Raw genomic sequence first — 16,913 nt, 5'->3', positions numbered from 1 at the left:
CCGACGGCAGCCATGGCCAGCACAGCGTCGGACCTTTGCCGCCAGTCGCCGACAGCAGCGTCTATCTCCATCCCCCACACCCGCCCAACCTGCCCAACCCGTTTCTACACAATGCAGGACCTCCTCCTCTGCAACATCCGTTCCACCATGGCCCGCCGGCGGGTCTTTCTGGAGAAGGCTACTACATGATACCAACACCCTCTCCGCACCAGCTCCATGGCGCGCCCCCGCCTCCAGTACCTATACACACAGCAGCACCTCCAGTATCCCATGGCGAACATGAATTTCGCCTACAAACAGAGAATGTACAAGAGCAGGAGAGGAAAAGCCATTCCCAATTCCAAGGCATGAAGCTCATCCCCAATCCTCCAAACCTCAAAGAATGGCGAGACCGCCTCTTCCACGTCAACGAAATGATCACCTTGACAGAAGACGAGTAGGCATCTCAAACACCCACTTCTATACACCTCTAACAGTACCCCAGATTCCAAACCTACTTCCCCCACGTCGACAACGTATACTCGCACCGCTCCACCCAACCGCACAAACGCAAACGCATCATCGTCCACTACTGGGAATGCCGCCTCAAAGGCCGCCCGCCCGGCTCCAAGAAATCCACCGATCCGAATAAGCACAAGAGGAAGCGGGTGGCTCGCGCGCGCGACCTGTGCGATGTCAAGATCAAGATTACGGAGTACGCCGATGCGGCGGACTACACGGAGCAGACGCGGTTACCGCCTCCCGGGGAAAGTGTTGCGGGGAGTAATGCTGGCGGTAGTGGGACCGTGGTTATGGGTCAGACGTCGATGGTGGCGAAAGGGCAGGTTGGGTGGGGGATGCAGGCGATGGGGTTGATGCAGGCGTCGACGGGTAGCGTGCCGCGAAAGATTTACACGTTGGAGAGGGTTAATGGGAAGGGTGGGAATGGGAGGGGGGATGGGGTCCCGGGACCGCATAGGCATACGTTGGAGGAGAGCGATGCGGTGAAGAAGAATAGTGTTGTGAGGTGGATGCTGAAGAATGAGCTGGAGAGGAAGAAACAGATGGTGAGTTGGACTTCATTTCGTGTTTATACTTTCATCATTCGAGTTTCTGTTTTCTGGTGATTTGCTTGCTTTACGATTTCATCATCTACACTTATTTATATCTGTGGGTTTCTAAGGTCGACTGAACCGATCAGCGAGCTGCTGCATAAGGCCTTAAAGCAGCTCGCTATTGCGTCATTACTCGGGCATGAGCATCGCGCAACCATCTTTACATTCTGATAAAACCTACCTTTCCTTATCATGTTCCTTTCTCGATTTCCTTTCGGAAATTCTCGCCTACACCAAGCGCGCTTATCTTCTCTCTCGACATTTCCCAACATCACCCACAACCGTATCCTTAATCCGCACCTATCCACTACACACCACATTTCCGCAATCTATCTCCCCCCGTCCGTGATATCAAGAGCCAGAATGACCGATACAAACCAGAGCGGCGACCCGTCGAAAAAGACGTACCACAAGAAAGCTACCGGCGCGGCGCTTGCAACGGTCAAGGAGCACTCCAAAGATGCCGACCTCAAGCTCTACGGTAGCTGTTTCTGGTGAGTCTCTATATCCATCGACCTGACATATGCATCTCCAACCTCTCTCCTACTGTATACTCACCCCTCCCAGCCCCTTTGTCCAACGCGTCTGGATCTCCCTCGAACACAAATCGCTCCCCTACCAATACATCGAAGTGGACCCGTACAAGAAGCCGCAATCCCTCCTCTCCATCAACCCCCGCGGCCTCGTCCCCGCGCTCCGCCACGGCCCCCACTGGTCCTGCTACGAATCCACCGTCCTGATGGAATACCTCGAAGACCTGAACCAAGGCGCCCCCTTACTTCCCTCGGACCCGCAAACGAAGGCCACATGTAGACTCTGGACGGATCACGTGAATCGGTACATAGTCCCGGCTTTCTACAGACTGCTGCAGGCGCAGGAGGCGGAGAAGCAAACGGAACACGCGACGGAGCTGCGGGACGCGATCCAGAAACTCGTCGACGCGGCGGACCCCCAGGGCCCCTTCTTCCTCGGCCAGACGTTCGGGTTCGTCGACGCGCAGATGGCGCCGTGGGTGCTGCGGCTGCGGCGCGTGTTGCGGCCTTATCGGGGCTGGCCGGAGCCCGAGCCGGGGAGTCGGTGGGCGAGGTGGGTCGAGGCGATTGAGGAAGAGGCAAGTGTCAAGAGGACGACGAGCACAGATGAGTTGTATTGGGATAGTTATGAGAGGTATGCGGAGAATCGGCCGGGGACGAGCGAGGTTGCGAGGGCGGTGAATGAGGGGAGGGGGTTGCCGTAGGGATGATGTCTTTTGGCTCGATGGTCCGGTGTATTACTTGTCTCTGGATATTACGGTGTAGATGTTGGGAGCTGTTGTATTCTTTATATGTATATACTTCACGTTGGACGATTTACAGAGCAGAGCAGAAATCCAAGTTTTACCTAAGTAGAGTAGCTGGAAGTGTATTACTATATAGATCCGCTCTTTCTCAGGAATAACGCCCTCTAGCAGTAACCCTGGCCTTGTGCCTTGCACATACAACCCCTTTCTACTCTCTCCACTGATGCGGACTATTACTTTGGACTGGATGCATTGAATGTACACAAGTATGCTTGTACAACTGCCCCTCCTTCCCTCCGTCTCCCCACCATCACAGTACTCCCCGGCCTTGAGCCCTCGCGCTGACGTCACCCCTCCATCTATCCACCCCTCCATCTATCCACCCCTCCATCAATCTGCACAGTAGATTACCTGCTCACCTCCAGGCTTCCAAGCCTCTGCGCGTATATAAACCCCAGGTAATCCACCTACTTAACCTCCCTACCTCGTCCCACGCACATCACTGCCCACACCCCACGCCTACCGTGCATGCAAGTAAGACCATCACCGTCATCGCTACTACGACTCGTCCTCCTCGGCGCACTCGCTATATATTGCCTTTCCTATCTAGCGTCTATCACTATTCCTATTCCTCGGAAACCTTTTCCAGCAACCAGTGGTAGTTGGAGTTGGGGTAAGACTTCGAAAATGCCACTCGTCGTACCCGGCCTACAAACCAAAGACCCCGCGTCCTCTGCGCAGAGCGCTGGAGGGGAGAATAATAAGGAAGAGTGGATGAGCAAGCTCATGGGGAAGAAGTTGGGGGATGTGCATGATGAGGTCGTACGTATATCCTCTCCATCTCCATATCTTCCTTTGCTTCAGCCGTACCTACCTACCCGCTCGTCGAAATGCTTAACATAAACTGACTCTCTCTTTGTTGCCGCGGACAGACGTTCGCGAAGCAAGATCTACCACAACGGCACCGCATAGTGCCCCCGAATAGCTTTCAGACGACGGATTTCGTGCCCGAGAGGCTGAATGTGCATGTCGATGAGGACGGGACGGTGAGGGGGGTGAAATTTGGTTGAGGGAGGGTCAGGGCATGGACTTTATGTGTTTAGAGGCGGGGGTTGGGAGGCAGAGACGGGAAGAGGGGAGAGATGGGTGGTTATAAGCCTGGCTGGGGGTGGAGGGTTATTATAGCGGAGTTTCTAGCCTGCTAGGTGAGGGGTGGATGAATGGGGTGTAGTGGTGAATAACGAATATGATGTATATTGCATAAGGTTATTCCCATGTCATTACATGTGCGATTGGATTCAGGTCCATCCAAATCTTATCTTCTTTCCCGAGGCTAGGGTGCAAAACTGATACCTAGGTATAGGTAGCCGCAGAACAATCCAGAAAACCATAGCACTAAATGCTTAGACAGAGAAGGCCCATCGTAAAGACAAAACGGAACAAGAAAGTACAGATTTCGAGGTATCGCGACGCCAAACATAAAACGTCGGACCCCAATCAGGACCCGAACCAGGACCGTAACGGGAGCGGAATGAAACATGTCCTTCCAAGCTTCCTCCAGCACAATCCCTCGATACCTCCACATGCCGCAACGTGGCATAAATAAACAAACGGGTAAATAAATAAATAAACATCCATTCTCACACCCTCACACCCTCCTCCGTCTCTTCGCAATCCCGTCTTCCACATCCCTCGCACATCCCTCGCCCAACATCTCCACCACCTCGCCCATCCTGCCCACCGTCCCGGCCACGCCCACCGGATGCTCGAAGCACAGCGTAATCGAGCAGCGCATGACGAGCGCTGCGAACCATTTCCGCAGGTCCTTGGGGATTTTGGTATCTCTCGCGGTTGGGATGCGCGGTGATATTGATGGGGTTTGTGCTAAGAGGGCTGTGGTGGTTGAGGATGTAGGATGTGAGTGCGAGGAGGATGATGAGGCAGAGGAAGAGGCTGTGGCGGCGGCGTTGGTAGAAGTACTTGTAGACAGACTTGTAGAAAGAGACGTGCCCCTCCTACACGGAGCGGCCGTGGCGGCACCCATGACGAGGCTGATCCACAGGAGGACGCCGGCCATGTCGCCCCAGCAGTCGGAGAGGTTGGAGTTTTCGAGGGCGGCGCGGAGGGCGAGGAGGTGCGTTGTTGGTTGCGAAGGGGGTGGTGGGGGTGCTGGAGAGGTGGTGGTGGGGAAGAAGGGGTGGGAAGGAGTTGGTATCGACGTTGAGGGGAATGGAGGAGGTATTGATGTTGATGTTGTTGATGTGGCAGTGTTGATGGTTGATGGGGAGGAGGACGAGGTGTGCGAGGAAGATGTTGAGATGGTTGATGCGATGGATGGGTGGGTGTAGGTATTTTGTTGCGGCTGCGAGGCGAAAGATGAAGGAGGAGCGGCGGTGCTGGTGTAGGAAGGAAGTGTCGAAAAGGTCGTCACGGGGGAATCGTGTCTCAGTGCCGTCTTCATCGTCGTCGTCGGCGAAGTCGAAGGCCCCGACTTCGAAGCTTCGCCCTCCTCAGCCATCGTCCCTTCACTCCCAGCCACCAACCCCAACGCCTCGCTCAAAGGACACCTCCTCACAATCGCCGTCGCCAGAACCACAGCCGCAACCCTCAAACTCTCATACGTCCACTCCCTAGCCGTCATCACATTCGTCTTCGCCAGCATCGCCGCAGTCGGATACTGCATCGTGATCCTCTTATAAATATTCCTCAGACTCTGCGCATTCTGCCGACTCCGCTTCGTCTCATGCAGAAACAAATCCAGCATCATACGTATATCCTTCAGCAGATCCAACGTCCGCGCACTACACCGCGTGCTGCGCTCCAGCGTCGTAAACTCGCCTCTCGGCACGTACAGCGGCGACTCGGGCAGCGTGGCCGTCGGCGGGTACGATTTCGTTTGCGATGAGGAGTGATACGAGGTGAGGAAATCGGTGTACATGGTCTTAGGTTTCGCCTCGCGCAGGATGGCGGATTCGATCGAGACCCACGAGAGCGTGTGTGCGAGTCGGCCGTTTACACCGAGTTTGTTGAGACCGCCTCGCGTCCGGACCATGGCTTCGATGCCTGCTTCGTGGAAGCCCAGGGTCGCGTCTTCCCTAGCTATGATCTCGCTGGCGATGAGCTGCGTCAGGGCGATGATGTTGTAATCGTCGACCTTGGTCTCCGGGTTCAGGATATTTTGGTGGATCAGGTGGATGACTTCCTGTCGTAAGGCCGTGGTCTGCAGACTCTCGATTTGCGCGTTGTGCACGGCGTCGTAGTGCGTGCTGGCGATGCAGAGCGTGCTGAGGAAGGCGTGGGGGGATTTGACGAGTGTGGGGATCCAGTAGAGGCCCATGGCGCGGGTGCCGAAGAAGCGTGAGCCTGATGTATTGTCAGTGAGCTTGTACTGTGGAACGAGAAAGCACAGACTGAGTACGTACAGTGCCACTTCAACTCCTCGACAGAGACAAACGGATGATGGGATTGAAACATGGTCCGGAACGGATCAAACGGCTTTCCAATCGACTGGAACGGCCTTGGGGAGGTCTGCATGTACGGCAACGGAATCCCCGCGCGCATGGGCTGCACAATGGGCGCCGAAGAGAGCACCATGTCGAGGACCGGCGGGATGCGTGGGATCCGTGTGGAATCCGGCGTAGTGCGTCCATGCCCACTCGATGCAGGCGACGGTATCGAACTCGTCGGTTTCCTCTTCCTGTCTCCCTGATACACGCTTAATGCATCTGAGGATGCTAGTACTGCGTCAACGACGTCCGGCTCTTCGCTTCCCACACTCCCCCTCGTTGAGCCCTGGGAGTCATCGTCCTCGCTCTGTTTTCCGGAGCGAGGATTGTTCTTCCTGGGTCTCTTTTCCTTCTTCAGATAGCTATCCATCGCTTGTTTCCGCACCTGCGTCATTACGCCTCGGGCCTTGAAGTCGGCGGGTTTGGTGCCCGTGATGAAGAGGAGCGCGCCGCCATTGTCGGCTTTCTTCTTTCTTTCATTGGTGGTTGTTGATGGTGGTGTGGGGGATTTTCGAGGGGAGAGTTGGGCTGGACGGGGATGTCAGCGTTGAAGTTAAGAGGGTTATGGGACAGGTGCAATGGAGAGAGATGCACACGCAAGAGGGGGGATCCCAAGAGAATATGCGAACCCAAACTACTGCAAAATTCGAGAACACAAGAAAAACAATACTAGTATCTCGATGACAATAGCGAAGGACTGCAGAGGACATGTGAATGAAGTACGAGGTTAAGAAACACAAGCAGGCAAGAGATGATGATCCGCACCATTCACAGCGAAAGGCCCCATGGTAGCCCAAGGACTAGTCGCATCAATATCCAGCGACACGGACGCATCCGGCGAGAGGAACGGTGCAGTGAAGATGGGGCGTTGCGTCGGGGGAGCGGTCATTGTACGCAGGTGTGCTCATGCGATTCAACAAACAACGGTCATCGAAGGGAAGAGGGAAGAGATTGGCGCGCGTGGGCGTTATGTCTTAGAGGATGAGGATGAGGATGAGGAGGAGGAGGAGGAGGAGGAGGATGAAGAAGGAATCGCCTTGTTGCTTTCTATCGAGCGTGTCTCATGCCTTCAAATGTTGGGTCGCGTAATAACTAGTTTGGAAGGAGATGAAGTTGTAGGGAGGTACGGCTGCAGCTCTCTGTACACGGAGCGCAAATGCTATATAACATTAAAAGGCGGTCGTTGCGCCCTGCAGTGTAGCGGTCGGGACTCGTGCCATCGCGCAGCATGCATGCAGCGCCGAGCACATGGGACGCTGCGGCGCCGTGCTTGCTGATGATGGTGCAGCAGTGCACCGTGGATAGATGCGGTGGGAGAGAGAGGTGGCAGTGCGCGGCCGGCGAGCGGATAAGTGCTGGGGGTGACGGTGTAGGGTTCGCTATCTACCGCTACCGCTAGCGATGGCTGTGCTGAGCTCTCCGTGGACCATGGGGCCAAACGGTTATTATGTTTCCTTCATGATGACAACCAGCGAGAAAGGACGGATATGCTCACCGTCAGTTTTCTCGCCATGAGCCAGTGCATCGTCTCGTATGCGCAGAGATTGAATCCTCTGAATCTCCGACCGTATTCTATCTCTCTCTTTCTCAGCCTTTCTTTTTCTTCCTTAATTTGGCGGGCGAGCTACCCTGCATGTTTGCCCGTCTTCGGGAAAACGAAATTCACACAGCCCTACGAGCACGACACTCGATCCACAGAGTAACCCCTTGTCCAATCAGAATCAGCATCGTTCGACCCCGGAGTTGCTGACCCTGGTGTCCCCCTCTCCCTCGTCACCGCCAGACGCGCCCACCACTCGTTTGTCTTTCCGCATGGATGGAGGGGGCCAAGCAACATCAGCCCCAACCTCAGACACATCCAAACCACTCAGTCGGTGGAGAGACCGTGACCGTTCTGGGGGCCTTATTTAAACACTCCGTAGTCCACCGTATCGTACCCAAACACTGATGAGAGGTCCCTGTTCACAGATACCACCAAAATCCCGCCTACACAAAACCCAACACAGTTAAATTTCCACAAACTTACTAACGTTAACGCTGCCTAACACGTCTTCCTCAGGCTCTAAGATGATAATCTGCCTTTGAATAAAGATGCTAGTTGTCTCAATAAATAATAGATAGGGGGCCTCTTAATGTCTGGGTACTGACAACACGGTACCGCTGAATCCCCCATCGACGTCAAAATCAATGCCTGAGATGAGGCGTTCACAACGGCTGACCCAAGCTTTGGAAGATCTACCGTTGGTAGCCTGACCCGTCGTTCTTCCTTCTTGAGCGTCTGCCTGAGCCGCGCTGCAGCCCTGTCGGTTATGACGAGCAGCCCTAGCCCACAGACAGTGTAGCTACACAGTGCATGCATATGTCATCGTTGTGGAATTGTATTCTCGATATCATACTCTTGACAAGACACTCGGGAGGTGCCATCACACCTGTCAGCACGGCCTTCGCGGTCCCGAGATTCATTCGATTCGGCGTCTTCACGCCATCGTACAACAACAATATCTACTTGTCTATGCTGGTATCACCTACTCCGCACTAGCCCCCCCATTCTCCGAACCAAAGTAATCTCCTTCAACGAGCGACGCTGCACTCGTCGGACTCGCGCTCCTACTCCTACCCCCACTCCTACTCGCACCCCTCGACATCACCCCCTCACTCCCCAAATCCCCGCCCGCACCACCACCATTCAAGCCTCTTCTCCCATGGCTCCTTCTCGGCACCCCCAACCGCGAAGAATCGAACGAGAAATGCGGTCGCAGTCCCCCCTCCGCCTCCGCCTCCGCCTCGTCCGGGCTCCTCAGTTCCACGAGCTGCAATGTATGCCGTAGCGTGGCGCCGCTCTCGTCCAGCGCCATGAGGAAGCGCGCCAATTCCTTGCAGAGGTCCCAGTCCTGCTCTTCCTTGGCGCGCTGGAATAGGCGCACCACTTGGTCGCCCGTGGGGCGCAGTTCTTCAAAGGTGTGCAGCACGAGGAGGTAGCCTCCGGCCGTCTTCAGGTTGCCCTTCTGCAGCGACTCCTCGAACAGCTCTTCCGGTGGCGGTAGGTTGGAGAAGAGGGTTCGCCAGGAGCGTAGCTCGGTTTTGCGTGTGCATTGCACCACGATGTCGAGGTACTGGGGGAAGGAACTGAGGAAGGAGAGCACGCTCGGTAGGAGCGCTTGCTCTGGCGGAGGGGGGTGGTCCACTTCTTCGTCTAACACTTCGTGTAGCAGAATCTCGAGAGCGTGTGGGAAGTACTGGAGATGCTGATAATGCTGGCTGAGATGCCGTGCGGCGGGCGAGTTGAACTGCCCGAGATGATGCCGCAAGAGTGCAGGAAGGAAGAGATGAGTCTATATCTCTGTCAGCGATGTTCCGAAGAAAGATCGAATCTCGAAACAACTCACCCTGGTCCCAAATCGCATATAAGCAAAGCCGGTATCCCGTCGCTGGACCAGCTCAGACTCCACCCCAAACACAATCCCCTTGTTGATGATGGCAGCAAGCGGATAAAAGTCCACAGGTATCCTGACAGGGCTCGGCAGTTCTCTCCCAAGCTCAACAGATGCTGAGGCAAGGACATCTTGCATGTCAATCCAGCATCGCATATCATGGCCGTCAAAGTACCACAACGAATCCCTCAAATCGTGGCCATGGACGCCATTGATAGCCAGCCCTGCCGACGGACTAGGCGGCAGAGAGTCGTCGTGCGGCTCAAGTGCGAAAGCGGGTTGGTCGCGCATCAGAGCGTAGGTCTCCACATTCTGGGCGATGATTCGCATCTCGTACTTTGGGTCTCCTCCATCCGTAGTACTGGGCTGCAGAAGTACAAGCTTAGCATCCACCAGGAAGAGTATGGTTGCTACAGCCACGTCTTGAGAGGGGTCTCCATGGTCTGCCAGAGTCAACAATTCAAATCTGTCTGGTTGAGATGACAGGAACACTTACGCATCTGATGCTCGGGCAGAATCCAGCTCAGCGCCCGCACCCGAGGCGGTGCTCGAATGATGCCATGCAGAGCAATCTGGCCCACCTGGACCAGTCTCACTCTGGCATTGGTCACATCGATGATGTAATGATATAGGATGTTATCGTAGGTGTAGACGAGGAGCGAATCTTCTCCCGACGGTGCAATCAGCACAATTGGCGCCGGAAGATTTTGGATATGCATGACATGGTTGTTGCCCAGTGCCGCTTCTCTCGAGTATATCCGAATCTGACAGACATATTAGTATCTCATTGATTTGCGCGGACAGCGACACCAACCTGATGGGAATCCTGACACTCCACCGCAGCGATGAGGACATGCTGGAACCAGCACATGCCCCCACGAACTGTGAACTCATTCTCTATAGACGGGTCATCAAAAGTCTTCCACCTGCCGCTATTAACACTGTAGTGCGCAAGACCCCGCCTTCCGGCAATAGCAACATATCTCCCATCGCTCGAAATCACAGCGCTCCTGATCGGCCACTGATCCACAAGATAATGAGCTGGAACCTGGACATGATGCCAAAGCGAAACATCCGCCGATATCGTCGTAAGGTCAGGAAGTTCGTACCCGCGGTAAATCATGAACCCAGAACTCGTCTGCATGAGCGATCTCGACACATTGGCCGAGGAGAAGCACCCCGTGATGCCGCTGCGAGCCATCTCCAGACAGAAGATTCGATTGTCGTTGTTGCCGAGCAACATAAGTTCTGCGCCTCCGCCGATCCAAAAGGCGTCGCGTATACCGAGCAGCCAGCCTTCTTTCTTGGTCTCGGATAGGGATCGGTCGGTCGTGAAGCTCGTTGCGCCCGGCATACCATAGACGCTCCACATCGCCCATCCGTGTTCATATCCAGCGAACAGGCAATAGCCATCAGGCGAGTATGTTAGTATTGTCAGTTTCCCGGTGCTCGAACTACTAGGGCGCAGCTTGTGAGATAATGGTATGTTGCCCGTGTAATCGCGCGCAGTATACACATGTATCTCGCCGTTTGCACATCCAACAGCCAGCAAGGAGAATCTGGCATTGATGGCAGCTTTTATCCCATGCTCTGCTTCGGACTCGCGGTTATGGAAGCCATAGCCCTTGAAGAGATTGGGTGACCTCACCTCCTCTACTGTTTTGCCTGGGGGCAACCGCTGCACGGCAAACGCTTTCCCTTCTCCTGTAATCCAGACGGAGATGTTCATCGGCCGGTCATGAATCATGTCCAGAATCGTAGATTTGTTCTCCAACCAGGACATTCGGCTCAGCAGCTCAGTGCTCGTCTGACTGCCACTGCTATCCGGAGCCCATCTTATACATTGAACAGCAGCGGGCGTGTCAGTCGCAACAATCAGCTCGTCATCTAGAGCGAGCGCCTTCGCAATTCCTGCATCCACTCTTATCACCATTCGGAAGCGGAGGCTTAGCTCTTTGATGCCGCTGCCCTCGCCAGGTCCAGCATTGACATCATGAGGTCTTTGTATCTTGAATCCTGCCACTGAACTGTGTCTCCGCGAATGACCGGGGCCCGTGTTCGCCAATTGTGTCTTGTATACTCGGGATGTGGGATCGGTTGCGAGCGAGTATGTGATGAGGAATCCGAGTGAGGTCTGGAGAACAAAGATCTGGGAATCCGGTCGAAGTAATACATTAACATTCGGTCCGTATGTCTTCAGTGAACGGTCGGAACGGAGGACACATGCGAGCACGACAGTGGGCTATAGGGTATTAGCAGAGTTTTACTAGGGAGGGATTAAAACACGCCTTGGTCTGCCAAATCGTCAACGTAGTCCTCGTGACGGTTGCGAACATGTGTCCGCTCCGCGTCAATCGAATCGCAATGATCTCTCCTGAGATATCGTTTTCCGCAGCATAGGAGGGGCTCCGCTGTGGTTTCGATTGCTGGCCTGCACTCCTCTTCTCTGGTTTACGCTCCCCAACTACCGATTCCTCATGCTTCCTCGCGTCCTCCTTCCCTGTCCTCTCCTCCGCGGTCTTTCCATCTGGGGCCTCCGAGCTCTGCGGCTCCGCTCCGTCATGCGTAACTTGAATAAGATCGCCAAATGTACTTTTCGTCGCGGAGAATACTGAAGGCGACGCAAAAGGCCAATACGTCATGGCTATCCCGAATGCTGGCTACATTGGGCCTGGTGGGGCTTGGTTCGTGATGTTCGAAAGCTCAGGAGCTCGATGTCCGCAAGAGGTGTGGCTGAGCCGAGGGATGAATGGAGGAACGTGGCTGTGGAGGCGGTGCTTTACTTGATAGATTGGGGTGCATGCAGTGATATACAGCTTGCCGTATGGATGGGGACTCGGTTACACCATGGTTTACGGATAAATGAAGTGTGGTAGAAGAGTTTGTACCTCAGTTTTTCTGGCTAGTAGTCTAAGGAGAAAGCGTGTCAAGAATAGATATCCCAAGTCATCACGAGCTTCATTCTCGTCAACCTATCCTCTAAGGAACATGTTGTACAATGCCAATAACCTAGATTGACTACCATGGTCTAGGGGTAGATCGCGTTCATATTTGCTGTCGTATCCGGACAATAACGACAAAAATGATGTTGCATCGCAGATACGACATATTAGATAAAAACAGGGAGAATAGCTCCTCTTCATGAGAAACCTGAATCCACCCAAGCATCAACATGATGAGAAGCATCTTCATCATTGCGTTGGGTTCCTTCATCCTCCATTCCCAGTATGTCTCAGCAATCGAGGTGGACTGCTCCATGAGTGTACAGCTTCCCTCTTCCCCTCACATACTCTCCACATAGTCTAGTTTCCCTAAGAATTACCAGGACACCACCCGCTGCGACTGCATCTACAGCAATCCCTACAACGGCAACACTCTCGGAGGTACCGACTGTCGAGTTTGTCGCGTAGTGAAAGAACTAGCCTGCGTGCTCTGGTACACCAACGGCATTCGTTACGGACCGCTTTGCGAAGATCCCAATTGTCCGGAGGGATACAGTTGGATGGACGGGTTGAATACGCCCGGAAAATGTTATTGCGGATGGCAGCCAAAAGTGCACGAAAGGAAACCGTGTCCTACACCTGTAAGGCGGCCATGGAGTTTTCTTGAACCCATCCGACAGATCCAGCGTGGGGATCTGGGAAAGCATCAAACGTTGGTACTGATGACTCTAGGCCGGTGATTGCAAATGCCGATACCCGCCCAACGGTCTATCTGCCTCCGAGTTGTCCAAGCTTCCCGGCGAGATTTGCACGGTGTGTCCTGACGAACGGGGTAAGGGAGAATACTACTGTACGGAACCAGGGAATGTGGAAAACAGATATGGACCCTTGTGCATGGGCAAGGACATGGAGCCAGAATGTGCGGGAAATGGGTGTGTCTGCAATTGGAAGATCAACCCGCAGGATTGAGGATAACTGGCTCAGAATTAGTGGTGTGATCATTCGATGTCGAATTGGACGCACCTGCTTCGTAGCTTTTACCGCATTCCAGTCCCTTTTCCTGAACGCGGGCTCACGATATCATATGTGATCTCTCTCGGTTTTGTGGTTGCAAATCGGACACACGAATCCTCACAACGCCCCTCTAGAAGAACTTGACTCCCTCACTTCCTTCAGCCCCAAAAACCTGCGCCTTCCCCCTCTTAACGCAGACAGCCAAACTCTTCGCCAGAAGCGTCGAATCCATCCCCCAAAATTCCTCCCTCCTCGTAGCATCGCCCTCCGTAATCTCGTACAGCGTCAACACCGTGCCCTTCTGCCCGGTCCGATCCACCCACTCTTCCAACGCGCTCGCCCACTCCTCCGGCCGCTTCCAGTATATCCAGCATTTGCCTGCTTCGCTGTATTCGTCGGATCGGGAGGGCTTCTTGCCGGTGGTGGGGATCCATTCGGCGCGCGAGTCGCCTTCTGGGGTCGTCATCCAGTCTATTATTGCGCGGGCGTCGCGGAGGGAGAGGCGGCGCGATAGTTTTGTGTTGTTGAAGAGGGGAGTCTCGAGTGCGTCGACGAGCGTAAGTGTCCAGAGCCGGTGGTGTCGGCAGTACGATTGGATGAGGGATGACCATGATTGGAGCTGGGATTTGCGCGTTGCGAGGACGGGTTGGAGGGTGAAGAAGGGCGGGAAGTTGTAGAGCGGCGGGAACTGGAAGTCCGAATTCGGCGTCGAAGAATCTGTTGCCATGGTCATAATGATTGTGAGCTATGAAGCGATGGATGTGTGTGAAAGATGGAAGGGTTGGTTGCCCGAGATCCAACAAATAAATATTGTAGGGGGCGGGTGTGTAGGCCAGGCCGGCCATAAATGTGGCCAGCCAGATTTTCAGTTTTCGCGCGAGCGGACAGAGCGAAAAACTACACTTTTTCTTAGATATCTACGCAACGACAAGAGATTTCTTTTAGATTTTTTAAGGGCAGCTAGATTTATATAAGAAGAATTTATAGTTTAATTTTAGTAATAAAATATATTATTGTTGTATAGATATTTAAGAAAGAAGATACCTTTTTACGTCCTTTCTAGAATAAAGATATACTCTTTCTTAGATATCTACGTAACAACAAGATATTTTCTACTAAAATATAACTATAAATTCTTCTTATATAGATCTAGCTGCCCTTAAAAAATCTAAAAGAAATCTCTTGTCGTTGCGTAGATATCTAAGAAAAAGTGTAGTTTTCTACATCCTAAGGCGGGGGAGCTTTTGCTTAAGAACCGGCACGAACCTGGCCACGCAACCTGCGCAGGCCTGCCTCGCGCAGAGAAAAGGAGGGGCAGGCACCTGCAGAATTTCCTATATATCTACGCAACAACAAGGTATTTTCTTAAAAAAAAAGAGGCTACTACTAGAAAACTATAGTAAAAAAGTACTCCTAAGTTTTCCTATAAAATTACCTTGTTGTTGAGTAGATATCTAAGAAATTCTGCAGGTTCGCACATTTCATGTTCTCGCGAAAAATGGCTGGCCACCCTTTGGCCGGCGTGGCCTACTCACCCGCCGCGCACAATAAATGTGGGGTAGCTTCACCACCAGCCCCAGGAACCTCCCGGGATGATCTCATAGATATATAGAAGCTGAACTGGAGCTCCCAAAACGATATTCAGGAACCATTCACTATTGACGACCGTAAATCATCATTGGTTTCTAATATTCCCGCATTCAGCCGGAGCAATGGTTCAAGTGTTAAATTCTTCCTTTCATCTACCTAGACCCTATCGTAATCTAACGAGCATGTTCTCTATATTCTCCAGGAACCCTCTCACAGACTCCGCACACCTTGCCGCCATCGCTCCATCAATAACGCGGTGATCCGCGCTCCAGCTGAATACGCATTCCTCCTTCTTGACCAGCTCTCCATGCTCCCCGAATGCTGGTACCACTCTTGCCTTACCCACTCCGAGAATACCGACCTGGGGACTGACAATTACGGGAGATACCGCTGCACCGCCAATGCTACCAATGTTGCTGACAGTGAAGGTTGCTCCGCTCAGGTCTGCGTTGGTGAGCTTTCCTTCACGACCGAGCCTGCTCAGTCGTGCGATCTCTGCGGCGAGAGACTCGATTGAATGAGAGTGTACGTTCTTAATGACAGGGACTAGGAGCCCTGAGGGCGAGTCCACTGCGATGCCAATGTTGTGCTGGGCCTTGATAACCATCTGAGGCTTGTCCGGATTTGTGGTTGTGTCCAAATGCGCGTTCAGCATGGGGAACTGTTGAAGCGACAAGGACACCGCCTTGATGATGAACGGGAGTGGTGTGAGACGCTGACCCTTCTCCTTGCCGTAGTTGAACTTCTTACGAAGGGCGTTCAGAGCGGTGATGTCGACGCTATCGCTATAGAGGAAGTGCGGTATTGACAAAGAACGGGTCATCTGCTTGAACATGCCGTTTTGTACGGGCGTCAGCGGCTTGACATAGTCTTCGCCTACGGGTATAGGTGCCGGAGCAGGCGCAGGAGCGGTAGCTGGAGTTGTCGCCGCAGCCTTTTCCTTCAGCTTCTGCGCGAAGTTGTATACATCCTCTTTCGTGACACGTCCGTCTTTGCCGGTACCCTCAATATCTTCAATGTTGAGCTTCAACTCTTTGACTAGATGTCTGACTGCCGGTACAGCTAATGTTGCAAACTTCCCGGGTTGCTTTCGTACTTCGGGTTGTCCGCTCGGATGTTCTATCGTTGTTTGCGAAGGTAAGGACGAAGGAGAGGGTATCGGGACAGCTTTTGTGTCATTGCTCCCAACTTCAACGATTTGTTCGGCGTCTGGCGAAGTGGGCGGCTCCGCTACATCCTCCGTCTTTCCATTGAGAAGAGCAGCGTCGTCTTCCGAAATCTCGCCTTGAATGTCGATATCCACAAGAGGCTGTTTTTACTCTTAGACAGTTCTTCATGCCAGAATGAGCCCTGCCTTACCTTTCCGACCTTGGCCATATCATCTGGCTCATAATACAACTTCTTGATGACGCCGTCAAACCGCGATGTGATCTTTCAGACGTCAGTGCCCACGCTCCAACATGGATACAATTATGTGATGTACCTCGACTGACGCCTTGTCGGACTGAACTTCGCATATGGGGTCGAACTGCTCAACTCGTGCGCCTGGCTTGACGAACCACTGAATGACCTGACATTCTGTGATGCCTGCGAGCATGTCAGTAGGAGCCTGGTGTTGCTATTGCAATTGCGTACTAACCTTCCCCAATATCTGCAAGAAGATACGGCTTTACAACCTTCAAACTTGGCGTACTGTGGAAGTTCTTGCGAGAATGCGGTCCTGGTGTTAAGTAACCTGTTGTCCGACGGCACAGTGAGATGGAAGCCCTTTGAGCGGTGTTGTAGCGGCATAGAAGCTTTCCAGCCTCCCTAGATACGACACTCTTCATGGTGGATGTGTGGATGTTTGGAAAACTTGAGAGCGGGACATTGGAAATTCCCAGAACACCAACAGGTAGTGTTGTCGTATGCCGCGGCTGGTGAACAGCGTATGCCGATGCTATCCGGGCAATTTGACTTTGGGCACTACACGTGATAATGGTCCACCGTAGTATTTAGCGGCAGCCGGGGGGAGCTTTCCCCGCAGAAAGAACGCTCGGAAGTCCGAGCGCCGAGAC

The 16,913-nt window shown here is 53.4% G+C and overlaps 7 protein-coding genes across 7 annotated transcripts; 3 read left to right on the top strand and 4 right to left on the bottom strand.

Annotated features, from left to right (window-relative positions):
* Positions 1–323: 323 nt before the first annotated feature.
* On the top strand, positions 324–2,331 carry EI97DRAFT_352216 (uncharacterized protein; the record flags this gene model as incomplete). The annotated part of the gene is made up of 4 exons (XM_033794860.1): positions 324–436; positions 485–1,046; positions 1,476–1,588; positions 1,662–2,331. Coding segments are annotated over 4 exons (1,458 nt in total), but the record flags the coding sequence as incomplete, so codon positions are not given.
* Positions 2,332–3,060: 729 nt separating this feature from the next.
* EI97DRAFT_458556 (uncharacterized protein) lies at positions 3,061–3,443 on the top strand (the record flags this gene model as incomplete). The annotated part of the gene is made up of 2 exons (XM_033800919.1): positions 3,061–3,195; positions 3,306–3,443. The coding sequence occupies 2 exons, from the start codon at positions 3,061–3,063 to the stop codon at positions 3,441–3,443; spliced, it is 273 nt and encodes a 90-aa protein (XP_033653590.1).
* Positions 3,444–3,634: 191 nt separating this feature from the next.
* Positions 3,635–7,200, bottom strand: EI97DRAFT_433461 (uncharacterized protein). Its single transcript, XM_033798398.1, has 3 exons — positions 6,645–7,200; positions 5,796–6,407; positions 3,635–5,736 (listed from the first exon to the last, which is right to left on the bottom strand). Exons 1-3 carry the CDS (start codon positions 6,766–6,768, stop codon positions 4,022–4,024), a joined length of 2,451 nt encoding a protein of 816 aa, XP_033653589.1. The 5' UTR covers positions 6,769–7,200; the 3' UTR covers positions 3,635–4,021.
* A 120-nt stretch (positions 7,201–7,320) lies between these two features.
* EI97DRAFT_46801 (uncharacterized protein) lies at positions 7,321–7,650 on the top strand. The gene has a single exon (XM_033801634.1). The coding sequence runs from the start codon at positions 7,367–7,369 to the stop codon at positions 7,580–7,582; it is 216 nt and encodes a 71-aa protein (XP_033653588.1). The 5' UTR covers positions 7,321–7,366; the 3' UTR covers positions 7,583–7,650.
* Positions 7,651–8,243: 593 nt separating this feature from the next.
* EI97DRAFT_418759 (RIC1-domain-containing protein) lies at positions 8,244–12,179 on the bottom strand. Its single transcript, XM_033796964.1, has 5 exons — positions 11,599–12,179; positions 10,125–11,552; positions 9,807–10,074; positions 9,266–9,753; positions 8,244–9,211 (listed from the first exon to the last, which is right to left on the bottom strand). Exons 1-5 carry the CDS (start codon positions 11,950–11,952, stop codon positions 8,405–8,407), a joined length of 3,345 nt encoding a protein of 1,114 aa, XP_033653587.1. The 5' UTR covers positions 11,953–12,179; the 3' UTR covers positions 8,244–8,404.
* Positions 12,180–13,396: 1,217 nt separating this feature from the next.
* EI97DRAFT_442551 (ESCRT-II complex, vps25 subunit) lies at positions 13,397–13,999 on the bottom strand (the record flags this gene model as incomplete). The annotated part of the gene is made up of 1 exon (XM_033799765.1): positions 13,397–13,999. One exon carries the CDS (start codon positions 13,997–13,999, stop codon positions 13,397–13,399), a length of 603 nt encoding a protein of 200 aa, XP_033653586.1.
* Positions 14,000–14,985: 986 nt separating this feature from the next.
* EI97DRAFT_418754 (branched-chain alpha-keto acid dehydrogenase E2 component) lies at positions 14,986–16,769 on the bottom strand. Its single transcript, XM_033796963.1, has 4 exons — positions 16,496–16,769; positions 16,340–16,443; positions 16,216–16,287; positions 14,986–16,165 (listed from the first exon to the last, which is right to left on the bottom strand). The coding sequence occupies exons 1-4, from the start codon at positions 16,683–16,685 to the stop codon at positions 15,020–15,022; spliced, it is 1,512 nt and encodes a 503-aa protein (XP_033653585.1). The 5' UTR covers positions 16,686–16,769; the 3' UTR covers positions 14,986–15,019.
* Between the last annotated feature and the right edge of the window lie 144 nt (positions 16,770–16,913).

The sequence above is a fragment of the Westerdykella ornata genome, assembly GCF_010094085.1.
Source record: "Westerdykella ornata strain CBS 379.55 unplaced genomic scaffold EI97scaffold_11, whole genome shotgun sequence".
NCBI lineage: Eukaryota > Fungi > Ascomycota > Dothideomycetes > Pleosporales > Sporormiaceae > Westerdykella > Westerdykella ornata.
The sequence above is the reverse complement of the archived record's forward strand: the minus strand, read 5'-3'. Positions and strand labels throughout refer to the sequence as shown.

Excerpts from the sequence above, each read along its gene's own strand:
- EI97DRAFT_418759 (XM_033796964.1), bottom strand. The coding sequence starts at position 11,952 with ATGACGTATTGGCCTTTTGCGTCGCCTTCAGTATTCTCCGCGACGAAA. Across the intron at positions 9,754-9,806 it reads TCTGCCCGAGCATCAGATGC|ACCATGGAGACCCCTCTCAA; the intron begins GTAAGTGTTCCT and ends TGACTCTGGCAG. Across the intron at positions 9,212-9,265 it reads ATATGCGATTTGGGACCAGG|ACTCATCTCTTCCTTCCTGC; the intron begins GTGAGTTGTTTC and ends ACAGAGATATAG.
- EI97DRAFT_418754 (XM_033796963.1), bottom strand. The coding sequence starts at position 16,685 with ATGAAGAGTGTCGTATCTAGGGAGGCTGGAAAGCTTCTATGCCGCTAC. Across the intron at positions 16,288-16,339 it reads CCGACAAGGCGTCAGTCGAG|ATCACATCGCGGTTTGACGG; the intron begins GTACATCACATA and ends GACGTCTGAAAG. Across the intron at positions 16,166-16,215 it reads ATATGGCCAAGGTCGGAAAG|CCTCTTGTGGATATCGACAT; the intron begins GTAAGGCAGGGC and ends GAGTAAAAACAG.
- EI97DRAFT_46801 (XM_033801634.1), top strand. The coding sequence starts at position 7,367 with ATGCTCACCGTCAGTTTTCTCGCCATGAGCCAGTGCATCGTCTCGTAT.
- EI97DRAFT_433461 (XM_033798398.1), bottom strand. The coding sequence starts at position 6,768 with ATGACCGCTCCCCCGACGCAACGCCCCATCTTCACTGCACCGTTCCTC. Across the intron at positions 6,408-6,644 it reads GGGGCCTTTCGCTGTGAATG|CCCAACTCTCCCCTCGAAAA; the intron begins GTGCGGATCATC and ends ATCCCCGTCCAG. Across the intron at positions 5,737-5,795 it reads CGAGGAGTTGAAGTGGCACT|GCTCACGCTTCTTCGGCACC; the intron begins GTACGTACTCAG and ends ACAATACATCAG.